The sequence below is a fragment of the Thalassophryne amazonica genome, chromosome 7 (genome assembly GCF_902500255.1).
Source record: "Thalassophryne amazonica chromosome 7, fThaAma1.1, whole genome shotgun sequence".
In the NCBI taxonomy this organism is placed as follows: Eukaryota; Metazoa; Chordata; class Actinopteri; order Batrachoidiformes; family Batrachoididae; genus Thalassophryne; species Thalassophryne amazonica.
The window spans coordinates 55,160,400-55,178,735 of record NC_047109.1 but is presented as its reverse complement, the minus strand read 5'-3'; the positions used below and the strand labels follow the sequence as shown (position 1 = coordinate 55,178,735).

At 41.7% G+C, this 18,336-nt stretch overlaps 1 protein-coding gene across 2 annotated transcripts in view; it reads right to left on the bottom strand.

Annotated features, from left to right (window-relative positions):
• The window catches only part of gpatch4 (G patch domain containing 4), a 46,672-nt gene extending 28,336 nt beyond the window's left edge, over positions 1–18,336 (bottom strand). The window contains exons 1-4 of one of the 2 annotated variants that reach the window (XM_034174223.1): positions 18,315–18,336; positions 17,057–17,135; positions 16,904–16,977; positions 2,309–2,401 (exon numbers count right to left, since the gene is read on the bottom strand). In XM_034174223.1, the coding sequence (XP_034030114.1) occupies positions 2,309–2,401; positions 16,904–16,977; positions 17,057–17,135 (246 nt within the window). In that variant the 5' untranslated portion in view covers positions 18,315–18,336. Of the gene's footprint in view, positions 1–2,308; positions 2,402–16,903; positions 16,978–17,056; positions 17,136–18,246 lie in introns of both variants that reach the window. The other variant, XM_034174222.1, reaches the window with a different exon arrangement.

The following is an 18,336-nucleotide window of genomic DNA, read 5'->3' as shown; positions in this document are numbered from 1 at the left end:
CAGGTGTTCAACCCAAAAAAAGGGCTCTATTAGTCATTTAGTCTGTCAGGGGCTTTCCAAGGCCTTTTAGGTGCTTTCCCGCAGGCCGCGTGCAGGGGCCTCAGGCCAGCTGCACGTGTGACTGAGGCCACGTGCGGGGGGGGCCTCAGGCCAGCTGCACCTGTGGCTGAAGGTCTTTTAAAAAAATCAGTTGTAAATCCTTCATGTTTTAATGGGAGCGTTTGTCACATTGAAATAATGGCCTAACACCTGCTTAGGGTTCACTAGAGGACGCTTCCAATAGAAAACCATGTCTTAGGAATGAAATAAATAAAAAAGTTGAAGGAGGAGCGATGCCCGCGGGTCTCCAATAAATAGATGAGCGCGGTTGTCACTTATTCAGTCTCTCTAGAGGACTCAGTTTGTCTAAGCTTTGTGTCGAAGGCTTAAATAAACTTAAAAACTCTGTGCATTTTATCTTGCTTAAGGCTGAATTATTCTAAAGTGTTGTGTCATTTTCTAGCATATCACTTGCAATTAGTTTGTGTTATCTAAAAGACGACATCCTGAGAAGACTAAAGACGAGCCGCGACAGTGGCTCTCGATGGTGGCACGGAGCGCGGCACGCCGAGCGTCCTTAAAGCTGTAGTAACAGTCCTTATTCTCTGTGAAGCCCGTAAAATTTTCACCGAAAGCCAGATAAATTTTTCGAATGGTTTCCAGCTGCCTGTCTAACAGTTTCTGAAAAAATTCTGATGGAAAAAAAGCCCAAATCATTCCGCCATTTCCTGACAATGAAAATCTGCCGAGGGGGCTGGACCACTCCTCACTCAAAGCCTGCTCACAGGCGAATGACGCAACCGACAGGCGTGGAAAAACTCACGCATGCGCACGAGGGTTCAAGCTTGTCTGACGCAATCACACGTGATTCAAATCCATATGGTTTTTGAAAAAAATAATAAGGTCGGATACTTTTCTAATAGACCTCATACATGACCCCATCCATCCTCCCTTCAATACGGTGCAGTCGTCCTGTTCCTTTTGCAGAAGAGCATCCCCAGAGTAAGATGTTTCCACCCCCATGCTTCACAGTTGGGATGGTTTTTTGGGGTTGTTCTCATCCTCTAAACGTGGCAAGTGGAGGTGATTCCAAAAAGGTCTATTCTGGTCTCACCTGACCACATGACCATCTCCCATGCCTCCTCTGGATCATCCAGATGGTCACTGGTGAACTTCAAACGGGCCTGGACATGTGCTGGCTTGAGCAGGGGGACCTTGCTGCCCTGCAGGATTTTAAACCATGACAGCATCATGTGTTACTAATGTAATCTTTGTGACTGTGGTCCCAGCTCTCTTCAGGTCATTGACCGGGTCCTCCTGTGTAGTTCTGAGCTTTCTCAGAATCATGCGTACCCCACAAAGTGAGATTTTGCATGGAATCGCAGAACGAGGGAGATTGACAGTCATCTTGTGTTTCTTCCACTTTCTAATAAATAATCATAACAGTTGGTGTCTTCTACCTAGCTGCTTGCCTGTTGTCCTGTAGTCCACCCCAGCCTTATGCTGGTCCCTGGTGTTCTTAGACAGCTCTTTGGTCTTGGCTATGGTGGACAGGTTGGAGTGTGATTGATTGAGTGTGTGAACAGGTGTCTTTTATACAGGTAAAAAGTTCAAACAGGTGCAATTAATAGAGGTAAAGAGTGCAGAATAAGAGGGCTTCTTAAAGAAAAATTAACAGGTCTATGTGAGCCAGAATTCTTGCTGGTTGGTAGGGGGTCAAATACTTACTTAAAACATCTACAGGTTTGTTTCAAGAGCCATCAAGAGTGATTTAAAAGTGTTAAGTGGCGCTAGCTCTTTCAGTCTAAACTCATTTTGGAGTTAATTCCAAGAGTGGAATGTTGGAATGTTGCCTGTCGGGGGGGGGGGGGGGGGGGGGGAATTTCCATATCCTAGGATATGGAACTCCCCGGGGGAGGGGGAAGCTAGCCGGGGGGGAAGTTATACTGTTACACCAGCTCTTTTCGTCTTTCTGGTCTTTGCTAAAAAAAAAAAAAAAAAAAAATCCTTGTGCTCTTTAACATGGTGCTTCCTCAAATGTCTGATTAAGTTTGCTGTATTATATGGCTCTCTGAAATACTTATAATACATCCATATGCTGGTAATATAATCCATGAATGCAGTAACTCGTTAATGAAGACATTTTGTTTCCTCCAGCCTTCCCAGAACATCCAAGATATCAAATAATTTATTCATTCATTCTTGTTCTGCCACTTCTGATGGTGATGGTAAGCTGAGCTGCATTCAGAATTTTTGAGGAAGGACAAACCTGGTCAGACTCCACCTTCAAACTGGAAGAGGCCTTATTAAAGACATGATCCCACCATTGGAAGGTGAACTGCTCCCCCTCCTTATGGCCAATCTGGTAAGAGATTATAAAAGAAAAACTCAATATTTGAACACTTGGAAAGTCATTTCGCCCCTAAGCAGTCTAACACAGGATACTAGACCCAAACACGAACTGGAGAACTATGAATAAGCTTGCAAAATTATACCCCATCCCCACCTTAGTTGCTTGCATTCAAGTACTGTAATTTCTGAAGCCGCACCCACCAATTAAAAAAAAAACAAAAACAAAACACAATTGTACATAAATAGGCTGCACTTGTCTATAAGCCGCAGGTATCCATGTTGTAACATGAGATACAACCAACTGCCTATAGGGGAGTTTCTACACAGAAAGATTTTTTAAATTTTAATTTAATACGTACCACAAATGCTTTTTTCTGAAGGTGTTACACATAAATATTGATGAGCATGGCATTCAGTGCACGCAGTGTTGCGCAGCGTCTCCACGCCACACGGAGGCAAAATAGTAATTTTAGCATTTTTTTTTTCCCCATCGTGTGCAGCCAGAATCGCCTGGTGCCTGTGGTAAATGAGAAGTTAATGAGGTGCTGTGACTTTTTCAACTTGTGGTGCAAAAGACAAAGACCCGGGGAGGGGGCTCCGCTGACTGATTTGATGGAGCAACTGCGGAGCAAAGTGCCCGTGTCACAGAGGGACTTTTCTTCAGGGACGGCAAGGAATTAAAAGTATTTTCAGATGTCATTTTCAAAAATCAAGAGGCTTTATGTGGATAATTTTTTTTTCGCAATGTGATGATGAACAGGTAAGACTTTATATTTACTCAGTGTATGAATTTACTCCACGAGGACCTCAGCCTTCAGCCAATCAATGGACAGCATTAACTGATGTATTAAGCCAGTATTCAATGGGTGTGAAAAAAGTAGCAGCATATAGTCCAGAAATTATTGTACATATCTATGGTAATAAGTGTGTTACATTAAAATATTTGAATTAACAGAGATTGTCAACTTCTGAAGCAAAACAGGTCTGTTTATACATGCAACTGGCAAATACAGATAATGTATAAAGTTAAAAATGGACTCTTGGCTCATCATGTCCAGGAGCTGTTTAAAATGAGAGTCCAGTTATAATTTGCGTGGATCTTTGGTGTTCGATAGAAGAAAGATTCGAACTACTGCTAAAAGTCACTGCATTTCTATAAAGGGTGTTAGAGTGTGGAATGACTGTTTGGATTGTATTAAAGTATCCAGTACATTGGCTTGTTTTAAAAGACTGTATAAAAATAATATATTAACTTGTTATAGTTTGCGTAATTAAGTAAATTGACTGTGTGGCTATTTTTTTGTTTGTCTGTTGTATTACTTTGTATGTTTCACTGCGTTACATTGCTGACCGGTAATTGTTTTTTGTGTTTATTTTTTGTTTGTACACAGAAACTGATGTACGGGGTGGGCGTTTATAAGCTTTTGCTTCTGCCCACACCCTTTCAGCCGCACTAAATTGGTAAATTGTTTGAGTTTTGTTCTATGTTTTAATTTTTGTTTTCTCTTGACTTGTTTTGTAAATGAGAGTTTTTGTCTGTGCATGCGTGCTGAATAACAAACATTCAAAAAAATCATTCATTCATATGATGTATTACAAATAGAGAGTTCAATTATCTCCTCTTGAAGAAACTGCACCAAAATAATTTTCAAATTATCGGCCATTGAAGTTACTGCATCAGAATAATTTTCCTTGATGCACACTTCAAGTCTTCATTTCAATCCATCAACAAGTTGAGGGGAACTCATGCTGATAAAAGCTAATGGACAGACAGATGGATGGTCAGGGTGATTTCTAGATAAAAGTAAGTCCCTTCAGCTTATCCCTTGTAGTGTAGCGGATAAGCTCTAATATGAGAACACTTGTGCACTTTATGAAGAAAGCATGAAATTTTTACCAGTGTTAGTTCATAACATTGACTTTAATTTTAGATGTGGAGGTAAGCTGGATTTGACCTCTGAGGACAATGAGAGGTCATTGACCTCAGAGCACCAAAATATTGATGTTTTTACACCCTTTGATTACAACTTGATAGTTACACTGTCAAAATATGTGTTTATCTTTGTATCTTTTTTCTAATAAAATATGTCTGCATTTTATAGTCAATGCCCCATCCAGCTCTGTGCAAAATATGAAGTGCCACCTGGTGTATATTGATACAACTCCCATCAGAACAGGTCCACCTGGTGTGTTTTGCCATTCTGGAATGAAAATGTAAAACACATGGCTGCTCATGGGAGTGTCCAAGACAGTGTTGCTTTGAAACTGCAACTAGCTTATAAACTACAATTACCTTATACTTTGTAGATCTACAAATAAGGTAAATAGGGTTTATAAAAACAAAATTGGCTATTTTGCATGACATGTAGTCTACTGTTACAGCAGTGTAGAAATATCCCACTGAGATTGCATTGCTTAGTCACTGTGCAGGTGGTTGGTTATCCTCTATGTGGTGGTTGGTTCTAATGCACTGTGTTTGTTGCAGGATCTCCTCCTTTCTGATTTCCCTGATCTACAAATGCTAGTTGGTCTAATTGTAGATACTGCCATAGACTAATCCTAACAGAACTAGCCTAGAACTAGAGGACCTTCTTCGGTTCCAGGAACTTCAGCACATGCCAATGGATCTCAGGGTAGAGAGACTGGATGATGGCGATGGTGTGGAAGCCACCTTGAGGGCACACAGTGCTCAGTGACACAAGAAATGTCACCTGAGGTTCAACAAGAAAATGTTCAACCAGCAAAGCCGAGCAGAATCAACTACTGGCCAACAAACTAGTAATTATCCAGCTGTCCACAAGCAATCTGCTCACATGCGTCCAAAGTCCACAGAGCCCACATGTTTTTTCTGTGACAAGTCTGCTGGTTCTGAAGGCTTACATGAAGCAGCCACCAAACAGTTGGACAAGAACGTGCGGAGGTGTGCCCGTGACCTTGAGGACACGGTTTTGCTAGCCAAGCTTTCCGCAGGAGACATGATAGCCACTGAGGCTAAATACCACAACACATGTTTGTGTGCACTGTATAACAGAGCCAGACAAGCTGCACCCAAGGATGATGATGGAGAGCATGATCGCCTACATGGTATAGCCTTGCAGAGCTAGTCGTATTCATGGAGGACATGTGTAGTGATGAGGGAAGTGCCCCAGTCTTCAAACTCACAGGCATAGCTAAGCTGTACAAGGTCAGGCTGCAGCAGCTTGGGGTCACTGTGGAGAGCCGGATTCACACCACCAGACTGAAGAACAGGCTGCTTTCAGAGCTTCCTTCGTGTAGATGAAAATAAAACTGAATTGTTCAGTTTCCTCTCACGGGAATCCACTCGTGGTCCCCTGGAAGATGGTAAGGAGCTGTACGCAACATGTGGGGCCGATGTCCTCTGCTTTCCTGCAGCGTCTAACCTGTCCAACCTTGCCCCATGTTCTCATGAGGAGGCCGACACCCGCTTACTTCTCCATGTGGCAGACACTGTCCTGAAAGGATGCAAGAAGGTGACCATTCGCACAGTTGACACTGATGTCCTGGTAGTCGCTGTTGCTTTATTTGACAAGATCAAAGCAGACGAGCTATGGATTTCTCTCGATACTGGGTCCAGCCGTCGGTGCATACCTGTTCATGATCTCGTATCAACAATGGATCCGAGAAAGTGTTCAACTCTTGCCATCTTCCATGCTCTGACAGGATGCGATACCGTATCAGCGTTCTCTGGTAGAGGAAAGAAAACCGAGTGGGAAACGTGGAAGGCTTTCCCAGAGGTGACCGGTGCTTTTAGTGAGCTTGCAGCTATGCCACAAGAGGTTAGTGAGGAGTCAATGCCACTGCTCGAGAGGTTCGTGGTGCTCATGTATGACCGCACCAGTACATCATGGAGGTCAACAATGCCAGGAAACAGCTCTTTGCACGCAAGGCCAGAACTCTGGAGAACATTCCTCCCACCCAGGCAGCTCTCGTGCAACACATCAAGCATGCTAGCTACCAGGCCAACATCTGGAACCAGTCATTAGTTCCAGAACCTGAACTGCTGTACCCATCTGACTGGGGCTGGACAAAGGACACAACTGGATGGCAGCCTTTGTGGACCACCCTCCCAGAAGCAGCAAGATCCTGCCATGAACTAATCCACTGCGGCTGCAAGAAGGGGTTCACCAGACGCTGCAAGTGCACCAAGGCAGCACTCAAGTGCACTGCACTGTGCTTCTGTTCAGGAGACTGCTGAGATCAAAATCCAATTGCTGGCAATTGAAGAAAAGTTTTGGACCTGTATGATCAATTCTGTTTTGAAATTTTACGGCTGGCTTCCACATTGTCAGAAATAAAGTGTATTTAACTGTATTTTTCTACCTATTTCAAGTAAATTTTTACTTTTCAGAGGTCATTGACCTCACTCTATGCAGTTCACAACTCTTCAGTGTTTGTAGTAATAGGTTGTGAGGGATTGAGACATCACTATTTAGATGCAACATCTTTAAAAAGCACTTCTATTGCTACAGCGGCAGGCAAAACCATGCGTTTAATGGTATATGAGGTCAATGACCTCACAGTCCTCAGAGGTCAAATCCAGCTTACTTCCACATCTAAAATTAAAGTCAATGCTATGAACTAACACTGGTAAAACGTTCATGCTTTCTTCATAAAGTGCACAATTGATATGGTTATCTGCTGCACTATTGTTTTTCACACGAGGGCGCCACAGCAGATCAGAGGTAGAGTTGCATATTGATTTAAGACAAGTTTTATGTCAGATGCCCTATATTATATACGTTACTTTGGAACCATGCCTGAATCCAAACAGTCAAAATGCCAACCCTAGAGAAATCTGTAGCTTGGGTCTCATTAATATGCACTGTGTTGGAGACCCAAGATGGACTCTAGTTTTAATTAAGGACTCTGTTTGTGATGCTCTTCTGTTTGTAAATAAATTCTTGTACAATCTGTAAAAACCTTGCAACTGTTAGCAGTGGGTCTGTTAGCTCTTGGTCTGGTCTGCTTGAGGTTTCTTCCTCATTACCACCAGAGCGAGTTTTTCCTTTCCACTGTCGCCTGTGTGCTTACTCAGTGGGGTTGGTAAAGTTCAAGGCCTTACTCATGTGAAGCGCCTTGAGGCAGCTTTGTTGTGATTTTGCGCTATAGAAATAAAAAATTTAACTGAAATCTGCATGTTGATACAGGGGCGGCACAGTGGCTTAAGCCCCTTTCACATCGGCGCTGCTTCTAGTTGCTTCATGTGGCATCATGACGACGCAGGAATGTCTGCATCAGGTGCGCGCAGCAAGGGGGCAGAGAGGAGGTGAGGATGCAGCCTGCAGGTTCTCTGCACAGAGAAAGAGTGCACAGTTTGGCTGCAGCCAGACTGTGCACTCTGATTTATCTTCTAGTTTATATTTGTTCTTGTGCAGGGCTGCGATCTGTTATACGAGGTCTGTGATGAAAAAAGCGGTCCTTTTTATTTTTTTCAAAAAATAAATGGATTTGATTAATATGTTTTTACGTCAGACATGCTTGAACCCTCGTGCACATGCGTGAGTTTTTTCACGCGTGTCGGTGACGTCATTCGCCTGTGGGCAGGCCTTGAGTGAGGAGTGCTCCACCCCGCCCGTCAGAATCTCTGTCTGAATAGCCGCTGCGGACGGCGCGCGTTGCTTTATCAACATTTTTTCTGGACCTGTGAGGAATATCCGAGTGGACACTATTCGAGAAATTAAGCTGGTTTTCGGTGAAAAGTTTAACGGCTGATGAGAGATTATGGGGTGTTTCTGTCGCTGTAAGGACTTCCCACGGAGCGGGACGTCGCGCAATGTTTCCAGGCGCCGTCGTCGGCCTGTTTCGACCTGAAAACATCCTAATTTAAGGCTTAATTCACCCAGGATGTCGTGAGAGAACAGAGAAGATTCAGAAGAGGCCGGCATGAGGACTTTATGCGGACATTCCACTGTTTAAGGACATTTTTTAATGAAAGACGTGCGCGCAAATTCGCCGAGTCGTTTCCGTGACGACTTGGCAACTCTGTGCGCCGCGACAGGAAAAACACCTCCGTGTTGAAAACCATTTGTAAAATTCAGGCGGCTTTTAATGGCTTTCAACAAGTGAGTAACTGAGAAATTGTTTAACAGCTTGGGCATGTTCCAACTTGCCCGTTAAGGTTTCCAACGGAGGTGTTTTTCCTGTCGCGACCCCCCGCGGTCGGGTCTGGCCCGACATGCGACTCTGCCTGCACGTTCTTTCATTACAAATTGTCCGTTAACAATGGAATGTCCGAATAAACTCCTCATGCCGACTTCTTCTGAAAGTTCTCTGTTCTCTGACGACTTCCTGGGTCAACAGAGCCTGAAATGTGGAAGTTTTCAACTTGAAACGGCGAGATGCTGCCGCCTCGAAGCGCAGATCGCCGTCAGGCACCGTGGGCCGTCCTTAAAGCGACACTACCAGACCAAAATCTCTCATCAGCCGTTAAAATTTTTACCGAAAACCAGCTGAATTTATTGAATGGTGTCCATTCAGTTGTGCCTTACAGTTTTGAAAAAAATTTGATCAAACAAAGCAGCAGTCTCTGAGCCATTCCTAAACAATGAAAAAACGACGAGAGGGTGGGCGACTCTGCACTCAAAGACTGCCCACAGGCGAATGACGTAACCGACAGGCGTGAAAAAACTCTTGCATGCCCACGACGGTTCACGCATGTCTGATGTAATCACACGTGATTCAAATCCATATGGTTTTTGAAAAAAATAAGGTCCGTTACTTTTATCACAGACCTCGTAGATAAATCTTTCTTCCTTTGACCGCAAGCTGTGTGCAAGCACGAACAAGCCATCTGTGAGTAAATGTGGAGATGTCTGGAGTAATACTTGATGTGTACATGTCCTGTCTCTGGCAATCAGTCTGTGAGCAGGACTTATGACCTTTTTTGTCCTTTATTTAACAGAATGATGAGAGAGTTTGGGGGGAGAGTGAGGAACTGCCTGCAGCCAGCCAGTTTTTTTTTTTTCCCCCCTTTCTTTTAATTGTTCACGGGTGATTCTTAGACTACGGGCACCTATTATGTCCTTTGATCATATTGTATGAAAAACAGAAAAAAGAGGCAATTTCACACTTTTATAGTTATCTTTACAATGAAAGTGTGCTAAGAAATTTGTTCTAGTAGTCTATGATGACTTTTTCACCTTTTTTCAGCATCATTATATGCAAATATTGCTGTTTGGTGCTTGTCCCACACCCAGACTTTTGATCTTCAATGATAAAAATGAATGGTAAAGAAACGTTTTTTTCTAATGTTTTAAAATATCTCTGAATAAAATATCAGTAAAATAATCAAAACATAATTGGGGTATTCAATGTCATACAACTGTTGTGATTTTTTTTTTAAACAAAATGTAGTTGTCCCACACTACTGCCGTAATTTCCACCACAACACTGTAATGTCCCTTTAAACAGTTTGTATGAAAGATTGTTTGGGTAGTTTCTATGGAGATAAACAGTGACATCAGAGCACATGTATATAGCGCCAAATCACAACAAACAGTTGCCCCAAGGCGCTTTATATTGTAAGGCAATGGTGTGGTGGAAATTACATTTACAAGGCCAATAGTGCCCGTAGTTAAAGAATCACCCTCACGTGCACGCATGAATGAATCGTCCGTGAGTGGACTGGAGATGTCCAGACTTTTTACTGGATGTGGACATGTCCTGTCTCTGGCAATCAGTCTGTGAGCAGGACTTTTATGGACTTTATTTAAACACATTTGTGAGAGAATTTAAGTGCGAGTAGCTGCAGCAGCAGTCAGACTGCAATCAGCATTTTTTTTTCTGTGCCCTTTTTGAGCGTGTGGTTTTACTGAACTGTGTACACGGTATAAAAACAATCCTGCGTGATTTATAATTCGAGAACAATGGAACGCAGCAGGAATCATAAATTGGCGTTGAGTAACGTTGTATTGTGAGGGTGTGGCTTCCAGTCACGTTGAGCACTGTCGCGTTGCCCTGACCTGCGTTGAACCCTCTTCCTTTCTGCATCCTGTGCTCAACGCAGAAAAAAATTAAACATGTTTAATTTTTAGCGTCCAATTCACTTCATCCTTTGCATCCCTCACGCTGTGTTGGCATTGAGCTACATCGTCTCGGCACTGGGTGGCTTCCACGTGGCGTCGTCATGACGCCACACGACGCAACTCGAAGTGGGCCCCGTGTGAAAAGGGCTTTAGCCTTCTTGCTGCCTCACAGCAAGAAGGCTGTGGGATCGCTTCCCACCTGGGGCCTTGCTGTGTGGAGTTTGCATATTTTCCTCATGTTCTTGTGGGTTCCTTCTGGGTGCTCTGGCTTCCTCCCACATTCAAAGACACGGAGGTTAGTTTAATTGGAAACTTTAATTTGGCTGTAGGTGTGGGTGTGACTGTGTTTGTCTATGTGTGGCTTTGCAATAGACTAGTGTCCCTTTCAGGGTGTACCCTGCTTTACACTATGACTGCTGGGATAGGCTTCAGCCCCCTGACCCGCGGTTCTTGGTTGGAGTAAGCGGGTATAGAAAATGAATGAATGTTGATATGGCACAACCTTTAGGCCGGATGCCCTTCCTGACACAACTCATCACATGGAGAATGGGCAGGGGTGGCCTTAAACTGGGAATCTTCTGCTCTGAAAACAAGTGCAATAACTGCATAATTCTTTCTTGCTTGCTTAAAAATTTTTTTTTAGAATTTTCAAAAAGAAAAAAAAAATAGCCTCTTGTTTTCAGGTTTAGAGCCAAGTTATTTCTATACAGTGTTGTATATGTGTGTCACATTCTGAAAGTTGAGATTCTTCTGAATATTTTGATATGCAGCACATGACCGGTATACCACTAACATTTTGTAAATGCAGAATGACAGGCAAGCAAATCATAATATGAGCGAAGCGCCACACAGCGGCACGATGCTTGCTCATGGTGCAGGGCGTCCTAAACAGGAAGTGCCAATTTTCAAATCCACAGTAAAACAGGAAATGTTCAAAAGTCAAACACTTCCTGGATTGACAAACGAGATCCCATGGAATCTCGCGGGAACCCAGTGGCATGTCACGGCACCACACGTCTGGTTGAAAGACCTGCATTTTCAAATCAGTGAGTCACATTGACTGCTAGGTTCCTCCTGTCCAGTAGTTTGTGCTGTGTACCACAAAAAGTGGTAGAAGAAAAATGTGTGCTCCAGATTTGAACTGAACATGTCGTTTGAACTATGGAATTCTAATCACACCAAACATATTGGTGAGAAAATGACCGTATTTTATGACAGAAATGAGGTCCAGGTTGTTAAAAGCAGCATTTCTCCTTTAATTTGGGTTGCCTTATGTACATATTTTTAAACTAAGATAGCAGGTTGTTCATGTTGGCTTATTAGTGCAGCAGATAACTGAAACAATCCTTCAAATTGTGATACAAGCATCAAATTCTGCACAAATACAGTTGGAGGAAAATTAATGGAGCAACTTTAACTTTTGACCCCTGTACAAACTGATACTGACCTTTGTCACCATTCTAGCTGCATTAACCTCATAACTCCATAACATTCGGTCACAGATTGTCCGAACTATACCTTTTTTGGAATCTTTATGATCAGGCAAATAATGTGGTGTAGTTTTCTATATGATTGGAGCATCTTTTAATTTAGATCAGGTGTGGGCAACTTGTTCCAGAAAGGGCCAAGAGGGTGCAGGTTTTCTTTGCAGCCACTGACTCCACCTGGTGATTTCACTGATTAATATCACTTTGAGCAGATGGAATCAGTTAATGAGTGAAATCACCTGGTGGAATCAGTGGCTGCAAAGAAAACCTGCACCCTCTTGGCCCTTTCTGGAACAAGTTGCCCACCCCTGATTTTGACCCCTGTGTAATTCTTCAACTGACCCCTACCTGGCTGCCTATTGAAAATTCAAGTGGCCAATCAGTTTTATTTATTTTTTAAAGAGTTCATGTCTATGGATTATTTGTGACAAATTTGATGTTTGTATCACCATTTGCAGGATTCCACTCTAAATATTCTCTTATCTGCTGCACTATACAGTGGGGAAAATAAGTATTTGACCCCCTGTCAGTTTTGCAGGTTTTCCCACCTACAAAGAATGGAGAGGTCTGTAATTTTTATCATAGGTACACTTCAACTGTGAGAGACAGAATCTTAAAAAAAAAAAAAAAAAAAAAAATCCAGAAAATCACATTGTATGATTTTTTAAATAATTAATTTGCATTTTATCGCATGAAATAAGTATTTGACCACCGAGAAAAACAGAGCTTAACAATTGGTACAGAAGCCTTTGTCTGCCACTACAGAGGTCAGACATTTCCTGTAGTTCTTGACCAAGTTTTCACACACTGCGACATGGATTTTGGTCCACTCCTCCATACAGATCTCCAAATCTTTCAGGTCTGGAGTTTCAGCTCCCTCCAAAGATTTTCTATTGAGTTCAGGTCTGAAGACTGGCCAGGCCACTCCAGGACCTTGAAATGCTTCTTACGGAAGACCCAGCCATGACCCATCTTCAATGCTGTTACTGAGGAAAGGAGGCTGTTTGCCAAAATCTCGCAATACATGACCCCATCCATCCTCCCTTCAATACGGTGCAGCCGTCCTGTCCCCTTTGCAGAAGAGCACCCCCAGAGTATGATGTTTCCACCCCCATGCTTCACGGTTGGGATGGTTTTCTTGGGGTTGTTCTCATCCTCTAAACATGGTAAGTGGAGCTGATTCCAAAAAGCTCTATTCTGGTCTCATGTGACCTTCTTCCATGCCTCCTCTGGATCATCCAGATGGTCACTGGTGAACTTCAAACGGTCCTGGACATGTGCTGGCTTGAGCAGGGGGACCTTGCTGCCCTGCAGGATTTTAAACCATGACAGCATCATGTGTTACTAATGTAATCTTTGTGACTGTGGTCCCAGCTCTCTTCAGGTCATTGACCAGGTCCTCCTGTGTAGTTCTGAGCTTTCTCAGAATCATCCTTACCCCACAAAGTGAGAGCTTGCATGGAATCCCAGAACGAGGGAGATTGACAGTCATCTTGTGTTTCTTCCACTTTCTAATAAATAATCATAACAGTTGTTGTCTTCTACCAAGCTGCTTGCCTGTTGTCCTGTAGTCCATCCAAGCCTTGCGCAGGTCTACAGTTTTGTCCCTGATGTCCTTAGACAGCTCTTTGGTCTTGGCTATGGTGGACAGGTTGGAGTGTGATTGATTGAGTGTGTGAACAGGTGTCTTTTATACAGATAAGTTCAAACAGGTGCAATTAATAGACGTAAAGAGTGCAGAATAAGAGGGCTTCTTAAAGAAAAATTAACAGGTCTGTGTGAGCCAGAATTCTTGCTGGTTGGTAGGGGATCAAATACTTATTTCATGCAATAAAATGCAAATTAATTATTTAAAAAAAATCATACAATGTGATTTTCTGGATTTTCTTTTAGATTCTGTCTCTCACAGTTGAAGTGTACCTACAATAAAAATTACAGACCTCTCCATTCTTTGTAGGTGGAAAAACCTGCAAAACTGACAGGGGGTCAAATACTTATTTTCCTCACTGTACATAAGAAGTAAGATGCTGCTCCTCACTGTTTCTCAGTTGCCCTCAAAAGTATTGGAACACTTGGTATTTCACACATTTTAATTTGTTTATTCTATTTCAAATACATTTTTTTTAATTATCTTCCTTAACTCAAACTGAAAGCAAATCTCTATAACTTGATAAAAAATAATTAAAAATATAAAATCCAGCTTCCTGATGAAGTGGTGTAGAGGAGGATTTTCTTAAAAAGAAGATCTGAAAGTTGAGCTACAATTTGACAGAAAGCGCATTTGAGATGAAAGCCTAGATTTGATGTTTTGGTGAAAGAAACTTTTGTGTTTCTTCATATTTGATGTAAATAAAGTCCAAGACACATTCAGTGACTTGGAAATGTGCATGCTTCCATCCCCTGACTTGTCTGAAGAAAACTGGCACTAAAACTGATTATTATTTACAGGTTTTATCAAGTTTATTGCCGCGTTCACACCGGGCGCGACGCGAGCGACTGCAGCCACAGGTTGCCATGTAATCCCTATGTAAGGACGTGTTTTGGCGCCAAACCGCACAGCACGACGCGATGGACGCGAGTGAAGCGATGCAAGTGAAGCAATTTTGAGCGTTTTGCGCGTTTGTGGCACGATATTGCGTCGCGTCACATCGCGTTGCCCTCCTCCCCAAGTTCAAAAATCTGAAATTTTTCATCTCGTCGCGCCGCAATGACCAATCAGGGACTGAATATGTAGTGACGTGGAGATGTCTGGAGTTTGACTGAAGATGTGAACATGTCCTGTATCTGGTAGCAGCCTGTGAGCAGGACTTATGTCTCTTTTGTCCTTTATTTCACAATCATGACAGAGTTTTTGGAACGAACAGCAGCCCTACTTGCAGCAGCGGGGAGCGGAGCGTTTTCCTTTTCTTTTTTTTTACGTGCGCGTGCGAGCGAATCGTCTGAAGAGAATATTTTATTTAACTACACAGATGTAAACAAATGGTGACTGGTTTGTAAACACAATTATGACAGAGTTTTTTGGGGGAAGAGTGAGGAGCAGCAAGCAGCGGAGTTTCTTTTTTTTTTATTGTTTACATGTGCGCGCGCGAACGGGACAGTTTATCCTCAAACTGGGTCCTGCAGAGGTGGAAGGAGCGCTGAAAGCGGCCGTCACCCAGACACAGCTCCTGCAGCAAATAATGATACTCTCTGTATTGGGAGCTTTTCACAACAACTCGCTCCGTGTGATCAAGGTCCATCATGTTAACTTGACTGACAACCGGAGCCGGCAAGCGTAATGGAAGCTCCTCCTATTTGATGACACACCAGGGCGAATTTTCGCAGCGAAAGTCCACCCAAGCAGAGCGACACACGCGAATTTGTAGCGTCTGGTCGCGCCCGGTGTGAACGCGGCATTAGAGATTTGCTTTCATTTTGAGTTTGAGGAAGATAATTTTAGAAATTTTAATTCTTTTTTTTTTGTTTGTTTTTCTAGTATTTAAAATGGCATAAACAAATTAAAATGTGTGAAATTCCAAGTGTTCCAATACTTTTGGAGGGCACAGTATCCTAATCTTATGATGAGTGCAAAATTAGAGTGGTATTATTAGTTTTGTTTAAGAATGTTTAATTTTCACTGTTTCTGCACTTTGTCAAATCATAGTCATATCATATATCATACTGATATGAAAATTCAGTAAGGTATAGCTTCTATTATACATTCCAAATCTAAAGTTGAACTCTACTAGTGTTTACTAAGGTACACATAAATACCTAAAAAATAAATAAATAAATAGAGTAGACCCACTTAGGTGCCTGGTCTTGAGAACCAGGGATGGTAGGTTGAAAAGCTTTTTTATACCATGGGAACGCTCCCTAACCACCTAAGCGGCTCAAGAATATGGACAGCATGTATATAAGTGACATTTACATGAATTTCAATTTATATGACAACATTGAGATACAACAATTTGGCCATATTGTACAGCCCTACTGTCAACTAGCTGAAAACTTTGAATATTAATTTACAACTACATTAAAAAAAATGCTTAAAGTGGTAGGGAGTTAAGAGGGCTGTAATTGGGGGGCAGCTGAAAAGCAAAAAAAAGAAAAATGCTTAAAAAGGTGGAGAGTATGGGGGGCAGAGCCCCTCCAGAAGCTGAAACGCAAAATAAGGAAAATGCTTAAAAAGGCAGGGGGTCTGGGGGGGGCATAAGCTGAAAGGTTTTAGTCATGCTCATGCTCCCAAGAACGATTTTACTGAAAAAAGTCTGAAGGACCTAAAGGACATGGTTAGATGGCGAGGAGCTTTTCCAGGCATGAGAGAGGCAAATAAAGAAAAATGCTTAAAAAGGCAGGGGGTCTGGGGGAGGCAGAGCTCCCACAGAAGCTGAAAGGTTTTTGCCATGCTAATGCTCCCCTGAAGCATTTACTCAAAATAAAGTCCGAAGGGCCTAAATGACATTGTGAGATGCTGACGAGCTTCGCTCATTCATGTCTGCGACATATGCATATTATTATTATTAATAATAATAATAATAATAATAATAATAATAATAATACAGATTTTCATTTTCAACATTTAGTTTTCACTTATCTACAATTTTTTGATATATGAAAATATATTACACTTATTATATTATACAAGTATATTACACCTACTTTTGTGAGCCCCAAGACTTTGGTCAACCCATTTACAGAACCAAAACAGTTTGTCCACATGAATAAAGGTGGATTTCCAATAAAGATCTGAAGAATGTTTGAAAAACATTTCATTTCTTCAGCTTTAAAGCCAAATTATTTCGCTATACAGTGTTTCAGACAATTATGTGAAATAGTCTGAAAGCTAAGACTGCTGTGTTTTTAATATACAACACATGGGCATTATAGTTAAAAGGTGAATTACTGAAAGTGTGCGTGTGTGGGGGGTGTTGAGAAAATACCCAGAGACACCCAATGGTTAAAACAAATTAAATGTTTTCTGTATCTTTGAATACTCACCCCTCCTTTGTTACATTTAACCTTCACTTTGATAGCTTCTGTCATGCCATTTTCATCTCGGCCCAAACCTTTACCTAAGGCAGAGTGGACTGAATAAGAAACTTGCACACAGTCACATTCCACCATTCTGCACAACCAGATCAAGTAATTTACCATGTTTCCAGCCGTGACGCCGGAGTTGCTGCTCTGCAAATTTTATACCACTAGTTTCCTCCTGCATTGTGTCTGCCATCTGTATCAAAGACAGTTTGCAGCATTACATGCAGTTCGTCTTTCCATAAAATACTCAAAATGTGTTTGAAATGAATTATTCTGCAAAAACATGTTTCCCAGAAAACAGAGCTCACTTTTTAAGAGTGTCACAGTGCAAAATCATAATATGGCTGGAGTTTCATCATCATTATCACAATACATTACGATCATTGCTTTATTTCTCAATGCTGAATTCTGCCAGCAATTCTTGTAAAATTAGGGTACAACTTAACTCAGCCAGGTCATACCCAGATATGATTTTCCCTCATCTTAGACACAACAGCTGCACAGACTGGCCATATGAGCAGATCTCTCAAATCGAGCAGTACTCACTTCTGTGACAAATGTAACAAATCTAAACATAACCCTGGTATATAAGCAGAGACAGAATTGTCAAACTTTGAGGACATTTACCCCTAATACTTTTAGCTCCAAGTCAGATTAAAAACTGGTGATGGATAACACGGTACAGACTGTGTGAGCCAGGGACCATTTGAATGAGTCATATTAAAAGTGTTTCTTTATTGCTTATACAGTACTTAATTAGAATTGATTTTTATTAATTAGAAACCCTTTTAAATTAATTGACTAAACTGATGACAAAGTTAATAACCCAGTTGTGTGATTTCAAAAGTGCTTTCCGTTATTATGCTGAATGTCACTATTGTTTGCCAGGTTTTACATTCAAAAATAATCTGTAAGAAAAAACTCAGGACATACTTTTCTATGGAATTTGGTGGAAAACTTTATAAAGACAAAGCGTTAGAACTGCACATAAGTGTTTAAATGTTACATATATTATTTTGGAAAAATAGGAATGACAGTGATAAAATTGAAAAAGGTAATCTGATCATACGATTTCCTGTCTATTATTTTTGTTGTTAAGACACATAAAATTTAAATCTTTTTTGTTGCCCAAACAGCTGCTAAAGTTAAACCACAAACACACACAGAGAGAGAGAGAGAGAGAGAGAGAGAGAGAGAGAGAGAGAGAGAGAGAGAGAGAGAGAGAGAGAGCACGGCAATACTATTCTATTCATTCAAGTATTTTACACTTACAATCAACCAAAGTAAGAATCCGTATTTTATACCTTTTGGTGTTAATTTCATCAAAAACACAAAGTGTAAGACGCTAAAAACACTGCATTAGCTTCCGCACATGCGGCTTCCACAGTGAGTCG